Consider the following 12,866-nt stretch of genomic DNA (forward strand, 5'->3'; position numbering starts at 1 on the left):
GCCAACGTGTCAGCCTTGCTCAGGATGCTACTTCATCTCACTCAGTCTTTAAAACCAACACCTCAATAGTGCCTGGCTCCTGGGATTTGAGCTTGGAGCCTTGTGCTCTCTCTTGCTTGACTTTTCTTTTTGTTGGTCATGGGGCCTGAGCTGTAGGCCTGTAGGCCTGGGCGCTGTCCCTCAGCAATTCAGCTCAAGGCTAGCCCTCTACCATTCGAGCCACAGCGCCACTTCCAGCTTTTTCTGCTTATGTGGTGCTGAGGAATTTAACCCAGGGCCTCATGCATGCAAGGCAAGCGCTCTACCACTGAGCCACCTTCCCAGCCCCACCGGCTGCCAATTCTTGATGTGCTCTCTGCTGAGAGGTGGCGGACGCCCTGATCAGAGCCGGCTTCCTGGGCATGCTCGCGGGCCTGGACAACACGCAGTCACACGGGACCCCTGCAGGCCTCCACTGGGCCGGCCCACGCCTGTGCCCTGCCACATAAGTTCCTTTTTGTCCTTTTCTGTTGGTACTGGGGCTTGAACTCAGGGTCTCATATTCTTGCTTTTTTTCCCCCTCTCACGGCTGGCACTGTCACTTGAGCCACACCTCCACGTGTGGCTTTTTGGTGGTTAATTGGAGATGAGAGTCTCTCAGACTTTTCTGCTCAGGCTGGCTTCAAATCAGGATCCTCAGATCTCAGCCTCCTGATCTGTCTTAGTCTCACTGCAAATGGGCCAGGCAAGCTCAGCCATGGGCTGCAAAACTAGAATCATGGCGGCCAAAGAGGCGTGTGGGGGAGACCACCGCAGGCGTGGGGAGGCGGTGCAGAGGCCCTGCTGTGGGAGCACGGGGTGGGTGTCCTGCGGTGACAGTGGAGGAGGTGGGCAGGTCTTGGGCTATGGAGCTCCCAGACCCTCGGAGCAAGGGCAGCTGGTTTGCCTGAAAGGCCATGGCGGCGCAGGGCTGAGCGCACGGAGCAAATCACCAACCACCGGAAATCAGCTCCTCATGCTCCCCATCGGCAAAACATGAAAAACACCGAATGAGGAACTTGCTTAAAGGTCAAAGGAGGGGGTGGGGAAGGGGCTGCGCCCTTCAGTCTCAAAAAAGAAAAGGGAGCGAGCTGGGAGCCACTGGCTCACGCCTGTCATCCTAGCTACCCAGAAGGCTGAGATCTGAGGATCAAGGTTCAAAGCCAGCCCAGGCAAGAAAGTCCGTGAGACTCTTATCTCCAATTAGCCACCAGAAAACTGGAAGTGGGGCTGTGGCTCAAGCAGTAGAGCAGTAGCCTAGAGCAAAGAAGCTCAGCCACAGAGCCTAGGCCCTGAGTTCAAGGCCAAGTCACAGTACCTGCACAATAAATAAATAAAAGGCAAGTCTGTGGACGCATTGCAGACTAGAGTTAATACACCCTAGAGACTATAACGCAGCCACGCATGCAGTCTTCCACTGGATTTGGAATGGAGAAAATGCTCAAAAGATTTGATTTGCCCAGAGACAACCCAGCCATTCAGATTAAAAAACAAAACAAAACCCAAAACCAATTTATGAAATGCACAAAGAAATGTGCAGGTCTGCAGTCCTTACACAAAGCATTCAGCAAGGCCTCAAACATTTCACAAGATAAAATGCCCGTGTGTGTGTGTGTGTGTGTGTGTGTGTGTGTGTGTGTGTGTGTGTGTGTGTGTGTGTGTGTGTGTGTGTGTGTGTGTGTGTGTGTGTAGAAGCAGACGTGTGGAGTGAGGCAGGGGCACGCAGGTGAAGCAGGAAGTTAATCATTCAGTGGAGTGCGGTGCCGTTCCTCCCGCAATGCTCTATTTCTGTCCTTGGACTGTGTGCAGTCTGAAAAGATCTCCAAGTGAACGACTTTTTTCAAAAGCATTTTTATTTCCCATACAATCGCACAGAGAAGCCTGTGTGCAGATGTCCAGCAGGACTGGCTGTGGTGAAGTGGCTGGGGCTCAGCTGTCTACTGTCATTTTGGGGGGCCGTCAAGGTAGAAACAAGCTGTGGTACTGTGTGGGAGGGTAGCGGCTCAGGTATCCGGGCATCAGAGCCCACACATCCTTGGGCCCTCCCACAGCTGTATCTGTATGTGTAAGTGCATATGTATGTGCATGTGTGTGTGTGTGTGTGCATGCACATGACTGCTAGTACTGGGGCTTGAACTCAGGGCCTGGGCGCCATCCCTTACCTTGTCCACTCAAGGCTAGTGCTCTACCACTTGAGCCACACCTCCAGTTGGGGCTTTTTGGTGGTTAATTGGAGGTAAGAGTCTTACAGTCTTTCCTGTGCGAGCTGGCTTTGAACTGTAATCCTGATCTCAGCTTTCTGGGTAGCTAGAATTACAGGCACGAGCTCCGGCCCCAGGCTCCCAGCTGTACTTTATAAATAGGAGAACAGACCTGGGGACAGGGCCTGAGCCCCACTCTGGGGGCTTTGCGTGGCCGTCCTCACAGGCACGCACGGTGTACCCTCATGTTGAAGCCCCGTGACGTTATTGTCTAAGACCAGCATGGAAGCTGGGGTCCCAACCAGGATCACCAATGAGCCTGGAAAGCCAACTCTTTTTTTTTTTTTTTTTTTTTTTTTTTTTTTTTTTTTTTTGTTGGTCGTGGGGTTTGAACTCTGGGCCTGGGCTCTGTCCCTCAGCTCTTCAGCTCAAGGCGAGCGCTCTACCACTTGAGCTACAGCGCCACTTCCGGTTTTCTGGTGGTTTATTGGAGATAGGAGTCTCACAGTCTTTCCTGCCCGGGCTGGCTTTGAACCGCGATCCTCAGATCTCAGCCTCCTGAGTAGCTAGGATTACAGGCGTGAGCCACCAGCGCCCGGCGAAAGCCAACTCTTGTAGGGGGGCGCTGCAGGTGAGGCTGCTGGGCTCCCAGGGGGGTGCTTCTGCCCTCCCCCCTAGGGGAGATGAAGTTGGGAGTTACCAACTTCTGCCCAAGTGATCAGCTGTTGTGGAAGGACTCCACAATCCCATAAGGCACCTGCTGGGTTCTCTGGGGAATCTGTGCCAAGCCAGGGTCCTGCTGGGACCTTGGTGGTTTAATGTCCCCATGGAGCTGGCCTTGGAGAGCGCAGAGTCACACTGGCTTCCCTCTGCTCTGAGTCCTCCTGCTGCCCCGCCCCTGTGCATGCACCTGCAGTTGGCCCCGCCCCTCAGCCCTGGGCCCGGCTAGGTTTCTAGGAGTCAAACTCATCGACAGTAAAATTCACGGTGTGTGACGGGCAGGCCCGGGGACTGGGTTTTACCAGGACTCCAGGAAGCCAGAGGCTTGTGGGTCGCGGGGACACACCGAGGCTGCGGTATGGGATCCGGCCGCCTGTGGGGTCCCCGTCCTGTCTCGGGGTCTGCAAGCCATTGGGCCTTGACTTTCCAGCCAGCCTGTGGGGGCCCAGGAGGGGAGGATGGCCCCCATTGGAAGTGGGGTCACGCAAGGTGAGATCTGTAGTCATGAAGTCCCAGCTGAAGGGGACCGTGCAGAAAGCAGCACATGACAGCCTCGCGAGAGCCTGTGGGTGGGATGGCTGTGCCCACTCACATGGGGGAAACTGAGGCAGGGACGATGGCATATGCATGGTTGGTCTGCCTCCTGGCTGTCCTGCTTTTCCTCTGAGGTCCCAGGCTGGCTCGGCCCTCTGAGTCTAGCGGAAGGTGCACACAGCTGTGTCCTTTCTGGCTGGACCTCGTTTCTTGGCTGTCCCTCTACCTGCCATACAGGACGGCCCTGGCTGGTGCAGGTGAGAACGTTGCTCTGCCAGCCCTGCTCTCGCACATCGTAAGCTTTAGCTCCGCGTGGCAGCTGCCGGGCAAACCAGGTGTCTTCTCCAGGCTCTGGGCTGTGGGCTGACCATGCTGCCCACTTTTTTCTTTTTGGCCGGTCATGGGGCTTGAACTCTGGGCCTAGGCGCTGTCCCTAAGCAATTCAGTTCATGGCAAGCGCTCTACCACTTGAGCCACAGAGCCACTTCTGGTTTTCTGGTGGTTTATTGGAGATAAAGAGTGTCACAGACTTTGCTGCCCAGGCTGGCTTTGAACCACGATCCTCATATCTCTGCCTCCTTAGTGGCTAGGATTACAGGCCTAAGCTGTGGACGCCCAGCTCCATGCTGCCCTCTCTGAGGGCTCTACAGCCTGCCCCCTGTCTCCACCACTTGAGCCATATCTCTATGGCTTTTTGCTGGTTAACTGGAGATAAGAGTCTCACAGACTTTCCTGTTCCCAACCTCCATCCTCAGACCTCAGGCTCTTGAGTAGCTAGGATTACTGGCGGAAGCCCCCAGTGCCTGGCTGTCCCCTTACTTCTTTGGGGACATTTGAGGAGAGACTCAGTTGCGTTCCCAGCCTGGGCCTGTTGTCAGGACTGCAGACTGCACAAGACACCTCATTTCCACCTACAGCCCACTCCGTCAAGGCCAGCCTTCACGACCCTCTGTTTCTGCGGTAGCCCTGGTTGCTGGTCACAGTCCCACCATGACCACACGAGCCACGGCCCCACCTGTGAGGTGTGCCTCTGAGGGTGTTTCTGTCTCATGAACAGTCGGAGGGCACAACCCAAACCACAGTCCAACCAGAGAGGCGGCGGGGCCGGTGTCAGACCCCCACCCACATCCCTGCGGCGAACAGGCCCGTTCCTCCACAAGCGGGATGAAAGGCCCCGCTCCGCAACCAGAGCCCGCGTCATCGAGGGGACACACGCGCTGTGCCCGCACCTCAGGCCCTCTTCCAATGACAGAACACTGTCATCGCAAGTGATAGGCCAGGAATCGGAACCCAATCTGTGTGGATACAGAGATGACCATCTTCCTCCTCCCCACGACCATGGCTGCCATGTGCAGCTGGGCAGGTTGCTCATGTCCAGCTGGAGGGTGATTGGGATGAACTTCTCCTGTCTGTCTGTCTGTCTGTCCATCTGTGCTCTGCTTGCTGTGGTACAGGGATTCCTGCTCTTGTCTGCTCAGAGGAGCGCTGGGAGGCACTGTTAGGAAGGCCCAGTGCAGTGGGTCTCATGTGCAATGTGACTTTGCAGCAGGTCCTAGCAACAACCCCCCCCCAAAAAAAAAGCCCCTTGGCTCCCCTAATAAGCTCAGGCCAGGTCTCCAAGGCTTCCGGCCACGGGCAGAGGCTGCCCTCCTGATGCCAGAGCCGGCCTCAACCAGCGGCTCCAACTGCACTGCACACAAGCCATTGCGAGCACAGCCGAGGCCTGAGTAACTCAGTATCCACTGCTGTCCCAATTGGAGTGACCACTACCATGCTCAGTGACCACTGCCATCCCATCAGAGTGACCACTGCTGTCCTGCTCAAAGTGACCACTATCATCCCACTCAGAGTGACCACTGCCGTCCCACTTAAGAGTGACTACTACGCAGCTCAGAGTGACTAATGTCACTCACTGAGTAACTACTGTTCCACTCAGAGTGACCACTGCCTTCCTGCTCAGAGTGACCACTGTCCCTCTCAGAGTGGCCACCGCTGTCCCGCACGCCTGCATCCACTGCCCACCCTGATTATGGCAGTGTCCCCTTCCCATTCAAAATCTGAAGGCCTAGGAAGGAAGTGACCTCTGTGGAAACGGGGTCAGATCTCACAGGCCAACACCACGGCTCCAGTCCATGTGGGAGGGGAGAGGAGGCCAGTGGCCTGCCAAGGCAAAAGGATCATCTGGGTACAGACTGGAGTCCTGCAGGCCCAGAAGCTGCCAGAGTCAGCGGGCCCCAGAGGTGGGAGGGCCTTCCCAGCTCCCCAGGGGCCCTCCAGCTCTTAGTCACACTGCTGTGGTTTGAGTCAGCAGGTTCAGAACAGTGTCAGCATCGAACTCCCACACAGCCTGCCCCTGGCACACACAAACAGTGTGGCTTCTCACCTGTCTCTGGGGCGGCAGCAATGGCGCCCTTCCTCCCCAGGGGCTCCCAGGCCACTTACCTGGGTTGCCCAGGGCCATGGAGTCGTAGATGAGCTTGCAGGTCTTGAGCAGGGTGGCGATCTTCTTCTCAGGCGAGTAGGCCTTGTGCATGCCGGCCAGCTTCTGCAGGATCTTCTCCATGACGGGCATGTCTGGCACGCTGGTGGTCACGCCCAGGTCAGTGGTGGTGGTGGCTAGGACCACCAGCTGGTTCTCCTTCAGCTGCTGCAGCGAGCCGTCCCTGCTGTGCAGGTCGTGCAGGCTGGCGTGGATGGCCGCCTGGAGCGGCTTCAGCACGCACTTGTACAGGGCCGACTCCACGATGGCTTCTGTGGCGGGTGAGAGTGTAGGGTGAGCGGGCCTGCGGTGGAGATGCTGCACCCTGCCCTGCCACTGGGTGGCGTGACACTGGCAAGGCATCCCAGGGACCTCAGACCACCCACTGCTGCACTCTAGTGCTGCTCTTGGGCGGGCTCGGGCCAGCCTGCCGTCAGTGCGCAGAGTCACAGTGCTGACCGCACCAAGGTCACTCAGTGTGCCCGGGAAATGACCAGCGGTGACCTCCTCCCATTTCTAAATCCACTTGACTCGAGTCTCGGAAAACACAATTGATGTAGAACCTGGCTTCTCATCACTCCCAAAGCCACTGTGAGGACCTGAGGAGGTGGAAACTCCCGCCCCACGCTGACTTCACTGCCACGCATGCCAGGCGGCAGGGGGGTGGGGCATCAGAGGGGGTTTGGGGGGTGGGCCACTGGATATAGAGAGGAGGGGGTTACGGGGAGGAGACAGAGAAGAGGGCATGCTGCAAGAGATGGCACAGGACACAGCTCCCAGAGCGGAGGAGAGCCCTGGCCTGCCTGAGGAGTCAGGGCTGGCCTGAAGGGAGACCCGGGCTGGCAGAGTCCTGCAGAAGAAGCGAACACCTGTGAGAGGCCCACAGAGAGGTGGAGAGGCCTGTGGAGTGGAGAAAGGCCTGCAGAGATCAGAGAGGCCTAAGGAGAGGCAGAGAGGCCTGCAGAGATTGGAGAGGCCTATGGAAAAAGGCCTTCGGAGAGCAGAGAGGCCTGCAGAGAGCAGAGAAGCTCTCTGGGAAGGAGGAAAGGAAGAAGAAACTTGCCCCCCACTTAGAGACTACAGCTGCTCCTAGTTCTGAGGAAACCCAGGACAGGGTTGCAGACCAACTAATAAAACTCCTTTGTCACCTCTAACAGAGCCCCCATGGATTTTCTCCCTCTAGGGTTATTACACCGTCACCCTGGGCAGGGCTGGTCAGGCTACCATCACTCTTTGCTGATGATGTCAGCAGCTTCTTGCTTTGGCTTAGAGCCCACGGTCAACACAGATCTAGTGTTTGGTAACAACATGTCTGGTCATGACATTCCTCTGCTGTAATGAGTCCCATTCACACTTGGATCTGCCCCAAACCTCTTTCACTCATGCTTTGTTTGTTTGACCCACCCATCTGCTCTATTAGCCTGCCAGGCCTGCTCCTGCCCCAGGACCTTGGTACCTACCATCTTCCTTGCCTCACGGCTTGCCTTCACTACTCAAATGCTATCACCACGTAACAGTCATGATCAACTCATGGACGGGAGTTAGTGAACCTTAATGTCACCATAACTGTGACAAAACCTGTGCTCTGACCCCTGGCTAAGGAGGGACCAACCTACCTGGGCTCTGATAGGGTGAAAGCCATGCCAGGATTTGAACTCACATCTACCCAACTCCAAAGTGACAATTATCTGCTCTGGATAGCAGTAGGAATTTTTTTTTCTTTTTGTTGGTCATGGTGCTTGAACTCTGGGCCTGGGCGCTGTCCCTCAGCTCTTCATCTCAAAGCTAGCACTCTACCAGTTTACCCATAGCACTACTTCTGGTTTTTTGGTGCTTTATTGGAGATAAGAATCTCACAGACTTTCCTGCCAGGGCTGGCTTTGAACTGCAATCCTCGGATCTCAGGCTTCTGAGTAGTTAGGATGACAGGCGTGAGCCACCGGTGCCCGGTTAGCAGCAGAAATATTATGCTGCCCTTTGACTATCTCCAGGGAGGGGACCTGGCTACTGGCTCAGTAAGGGAAGGTTCTGTCCCGTGGAGAGAACGGGCCTGCAGGCAGAAACCACCCCACAGTGATCCCGCTCAAGGGAAGGGTCGTGCCTTTGCCCCTGCAGAGCAGGGTTGGGGGGGGAAATCACAGCTCCTAATGACTAAGGTGAAGGATCTAGAAAAGGGGGTGGCCGGTCAGACCACCTGGCGACAGACAGAGATGGATACACACATCTGGAAAGAGGGGTGAGGGTGGGATGGTCACTGGTGGCCACTGCACAGGACCCTTCCCCTGCCTGCCCCCCCCCCACGGCCCGGCTCCAAGCCCCCGCTCAGCACTGACCGAGTTCCTCATCCGAGTGCAGGTTGGGGACCACCAGTGCCTTGAGCTCGGTGCTCTGCAGCAGGTAGCTCTTGAGCTGGGTCATCATGGTTCGAATCTCCTGTAGCATCTCCGTGCTGGACGCCTGGCGGCTCATCATCTCCAGGCTGTACACCTTGTAGTCCTGCACCAGGCAGCCGAAGTAGGAGCTCCTATCCTGAGCCAATTCCACTACCTTCTTGTAGAGCTTGCGGTCGTTGGAGAGGAACACACGGAAGACGCTGGCGAAGCTGACCAAGCTGAGGCGGTGGCGCGCCTTGTCTAGGATCATGGACGGCTTCTTCTTCACACTGGGGTTGCTGAAGTCCAGCTCCTCCTCAGTGCTGCTGGTGGAATAGGAGTCCTGCTCGGTGGCCAGGGTAGGGACCCCCAGGCTGTCCGAGAGTGAGGGCAAGGACCCTGTGAACTCTGGCGTGCTCTGAGGACAGACAGAGGCCTGGACATGGAGGTTCTGTGTCAGAGGCTGGGAGGCAGGACTCCCGTCTTCTCTGTTTGCATCAGGTGTGGCCTTTTCAGAGGTCGCCTCCTTCGGGGGGTGCTTGGAGCTCTCCAGGGCAGCCAGGAGGGCAGGGGCCACCTGCCTGGAGACCCGTTTCTTCCTGGGGGGAGGGACTGGGGGTTGTTTGGTCTTCCTGGAAGGTTCTGGCATGCTGCCCAGATCCCTGGCTTTGGTCTCTGTTTCCTGGCCTTGCTCTGTGGTGCCCTGAGGTCTGTCCTTAGGATTATCTGAGGTCCCCTGAGGTGGCATGCAGAGAGAAATGGCCCTGGAAAGGCCCAGATGGTTCCTCTGTGCCGCTGGTCCAGCACTCTGCTCTTCTAGGGACAGTCTCCCAGAGATTCGCCGTCTGGGAGGAGGAAGGGGGAGGCTTTTCTTCTTCATAGGCAGAGGAGGCGCTGGGGCCAGGGCCGGCTGCCCGGGACTGGGGGCTGTCCCCAGCTTTACATCTTCCTCCCCGAGGGGGCCCAGGGGGCCAGGGGCATGGGGTGCAGATGCTGTCGGGGGGCCAGGCAAAGGACCAGCGGGTGCAGGGAGCTCCAGAGGCTGGGCCGGGCCGCAGGGTGGCAGGGCAGGCACTGGGGGTGGGGGAGGTGGGCGTCGTGGGGCCCACCTGGAGGGGAGCGAGGTAGCATCCGAGGTGGCAGACTCTGGGCAGCTGTCTGCAGGCGGTGAGTCAGTGGGAAGTACACAGTCCTCGATGAAAATGGGATTCACAAACCACAGGTGGTTATTTCCTATGGACAGCTCGATTTCACAGGAACAGCTGGCCGGATGGGCAGTGGGACTGAGGCTGGAGGTTGTGGGGGCTCCGGGGGCTGAGTCTCTGGGCGGCTCCCCGCTGGCTGCTCGTTGGGGATTCTGTGAGAAGTCCCAGAAGCCTGTAGAAAGCAGAGGGGGAGAGGCCTTGGTGTGATGGGGGAAGGGGCCTGCCAGCCCCTCCCACTGCTTCCTGAGCTGGGGGAAGCCCCAGAGCCGCCCTCTCCAGCAGGGAGGGGCTGTGAGGAGCCCGCCCACTGTGCAGGGCACAGGTGCTGCTGGCCGGCTCAGGGCCAAGGAAGCTGCACACTTGTATGGGGAGGACACAGGGGAGGAAGAGGACACGGTTCCTGAAGCTGCCCTAGTATCCACATCACAGGGTGCAAAGCGGTCACCCTGCCACAGCAGGAAAGGGGCTTGGGCCCAATCTGGCCACCATGGCTGTGACCTGCAGGAAGAATGAAGGACAGATGTATTATGGCCATTGAATCAGTCCTGATTGTCCCTGGGGGCCCTTGTCATGGCAAGCAGCCCAAGTTTGGATGCTCAATGTTAACACGAAGGAGCTGCAGCTGGGATGGGGTGAGGGGCACAGGGGTGCAGCAAACTGAGGCTCCTGCCGAGCCGAGTCCTGCACGGCTGACCGCTGACCGGTCCTCCTGGTCTCGGCTGTGGCAGAGCCGGACCACCAGGGCAGGTCTGGCTCTGGGATTCTTGGCTGCTGGGGATCACACTGTACCACATGCCAAAAGATGCTTAGGGTCCTCCAACATGGCACAGGGACTGGGCATCTGGATGACAGGCCACTCTTGAGCTCACTTGAGAAGCCAGCCTGTGGGTGCCAGACTTCACCTGGCCTGGCTCTTGAGCCCTGATCACAGGCCTTGCCCTTGATGGAGACCAGAGGCTCTGAGAAGAAGGCCCTCGCCCGAGGCCACAGGACGGCAAGGGCAGGTGCTGGGGTTTGAACGGGGTCAGGTTGGCTCCCAGGTTTGTGTTTTGTACTCGATTTAGGGCCTCCCCTCAGAGGAACTTGCGCCATTTCCTACCTCGATTGCTGTCTCGGAGTCTGGGGGGGGGGGGGGGCGGGTGGCTTGCCCTAAACCGGAAATGTAGCAAGACCAAAATAGGCTCTTGATGGCAGAAAGGAGGTATCGCAAGAAGGTGAGGGCAGCCAAGTATGTGCCCATTCCAGGGAGACGGGATCCAGGAAGGGGGTGGAGCTCACCCTCAGGCCTGCCCTGGGTCTGGAAGCCAGCTGAACAGCCGGCTGTGCCCACAATAACAATGGTAAGATTCCATGTGTCTCTCTCGTATGCAAAGCTCCGCACAACCATAGAGATCCAGGCCAGGGCACGTCCTTGGAGGGCTCTCCCACGCCCTGGGACCTGCCAGGCCATGGCATCCCTCCTTGGGCAGCTACTGATCTGAGTATACCAGACTCGCTGCCTGGCACTGAGCTTACAGATTCTCTGGCCCCATGGTGTGAGCGAGCCCTGAGTCCATGTCTTCACCGGGCCCATAAGGTTTCCAGTCTGGGAGATGTCCTGGTGAGGAGCACTAGGCAGCCATTCTGGCTTGAACGGCAAGGTGCTCAGCCCAATGATCCCCGTCAGGGTCCCACAGATGTCCTTTATGTGAAAGAAGTCATGGGGTAGATACCATCTGGAACTGAATGCCCAGCGGGGCCTGGGCACTCTTACTATTGCTTGCTTCGATTGTTCACAGCCTGTGCCATCCGGCTCCAGACATCTCTTCTAGAATTATCTACTGAGTCTCCTCCCTGCTCCATGTGCTACTTACTTCTTCCTGTCTATGTCAGGTGCCACCCACCTCCAGATCTTGCCTGTGCTGTTCCTGCAACTTGGAACTCTTTTCCACCCTCCCCACTGGCCAAGCTCTTACTTATGCTCTGTTTGGTGGAAGGTGCCCAGTGCCTCTGGGCTGCTCCTGTGTCCCTATCTCTATAGTGTCCACAGTTGTAGTTGTAATTCTCCCCTTTTGCCTGATTCTCCAGCACACTCTGGGCTTCTATTCGGCAGCCCCAATTCTTCACCCATCTCTGAACCTCCAGCCTCCAAGGCAGGACTCTGCACTGGACAGCTGCCCAGAGTCAGGGTGAGTACCATGAGGATCGGCCCAGCCAGGCTGGAGACAGCATCTGGGAGGGTTCAGTGCAACCCCAGCTTGGCTGGCCAGGAGGGGACAGCCTGAGGGGTGAGGGGGCGAGGAGAGAATCCGGGAGGAAGGCTAAAGGAGGGCACACAGGAAGGGCCGCCATTCGAGAACCATTTGGATTCTTACAGAAGTAGAGCAGACCCTGGGGTTCAGCCCAAGATGCTGCATCCGTGCCCCCAACTCAGCCTGGGTAGTGGTCCCCTCAGGGAAGCTGGGTATTAGGGGCTTCACTGTCGGATGTGGGGAGGGGGTGTTAGGAAAGCATAGGAGCAGTGTTTTCTGCTAAAAAGAAGAAGAAGAAAAAAAAGGAAGTAGAAGTAGTGCAGCCTGCAGAATGTCAAGGCCGGAGGAGAAACGAAATGTGTCACGCAATCCCAGCGGTTAGCAGAGGCCTGGGTGCCCATGCTGGGTGGGTGGCACCACGCCAAGCCTCGGCTTGGTTCCTCTCAGGTTCCCATAAAGAAGGGTCTGTCCCTCCATCGCTCTGTCTGTGTGCACTGGCCCTGTGGCCTCCTGAGCTTCCATGAGGGATGTTACCTGCTAGGATGCCTCACATTCTGAGAGCCTGGACCCTGCGATGTGCTGGGCTGGCGGTGATCCTGAGTGAAAACTAACGTTCCATCGCAGGAGGTCTGGGCTGGCCACAGAGTAGAAAGGGGACAAGGAAATACAGTAGAGGGCTGGGAATGGGGCTTAGTGGTAGAGCGCTTGTCTAGCATGTATGAAGCCCTGGGTTCAATTCCTCAGTACTACATACACAGAAAAAGCTAGAAGGAAGTGGAGCTGTAGCTCAAGTGGTAGAGTGCTAGCCTTGAGCAAAAGCAGCTCAGAGACGGTGCTCAGGCCGAGTCCAAGCTCCAGGACTGGTCAAAAAGAAAAGAAAAGGAAACATAGTAAAGTGCCATGCTGTATGGAATCAGCTCACTTATCTAGAGACTCCAGGAGATCTGTGTATGGATGATTCCAAACATGGGCTAGTGGATAGTCAATCCAAATCAACTTTCCAATGCTTCCTAATAAGTGGGGGGAATTCACACTTTATACTGTAAAGGGGAAAAGCTACTGGCAAATCTGGAAGCACTGTGGAGCACGTGCCTTTCCTAAAAATG

General features: G+C 57.0%; 1 protein-coding gene across 2 annotated transcripts in view; it reads right to left on the reverse strand.

Moving 5' to 3' along the window:
- The window catches only part of LOC138833125 (ras and Rab interactor 3-like), an 87,131-nt gene that overhangs the window by 11,377 nt on the left and 62,888 nt on the right, over positions 1-12,866 (reverse strand). For both annotated transcript variants that reach the window (XM_070031473.1, XM_070031471.1), the window contains 2 exons: positions 8,286-9,701; positions 5,916-6,224 (listed from right to left, as the gene is read on the reverse strand). In XM_070031473.1, coding sequence (XP_069887574.1) covers positions 5,916-6,224; positions 8,286-9,701 — 1,725 coding nt within the window. The remainder of the gene's footprint in view (positions 1-5,915; positions 6,225-8,285; positions 9,702-12,866) is intronic.

Source organism: Dipodomys merriami, unplaced genomic scaffold (assembly GCF_024711535.1).
Source record: "Dipodomys merriami isolate MVZ:Mamm:240054 unplaced genomic scaffold, mDipMer1.0.p SCAF_200, whole genome shotgun sequence".
Taxonomy (NCBI): Eukaryota; Metazoa; Chordata; class Mammalia; order Rodentia; family Heteromyidae; genus Dipodomys; species Dipodomys merriami.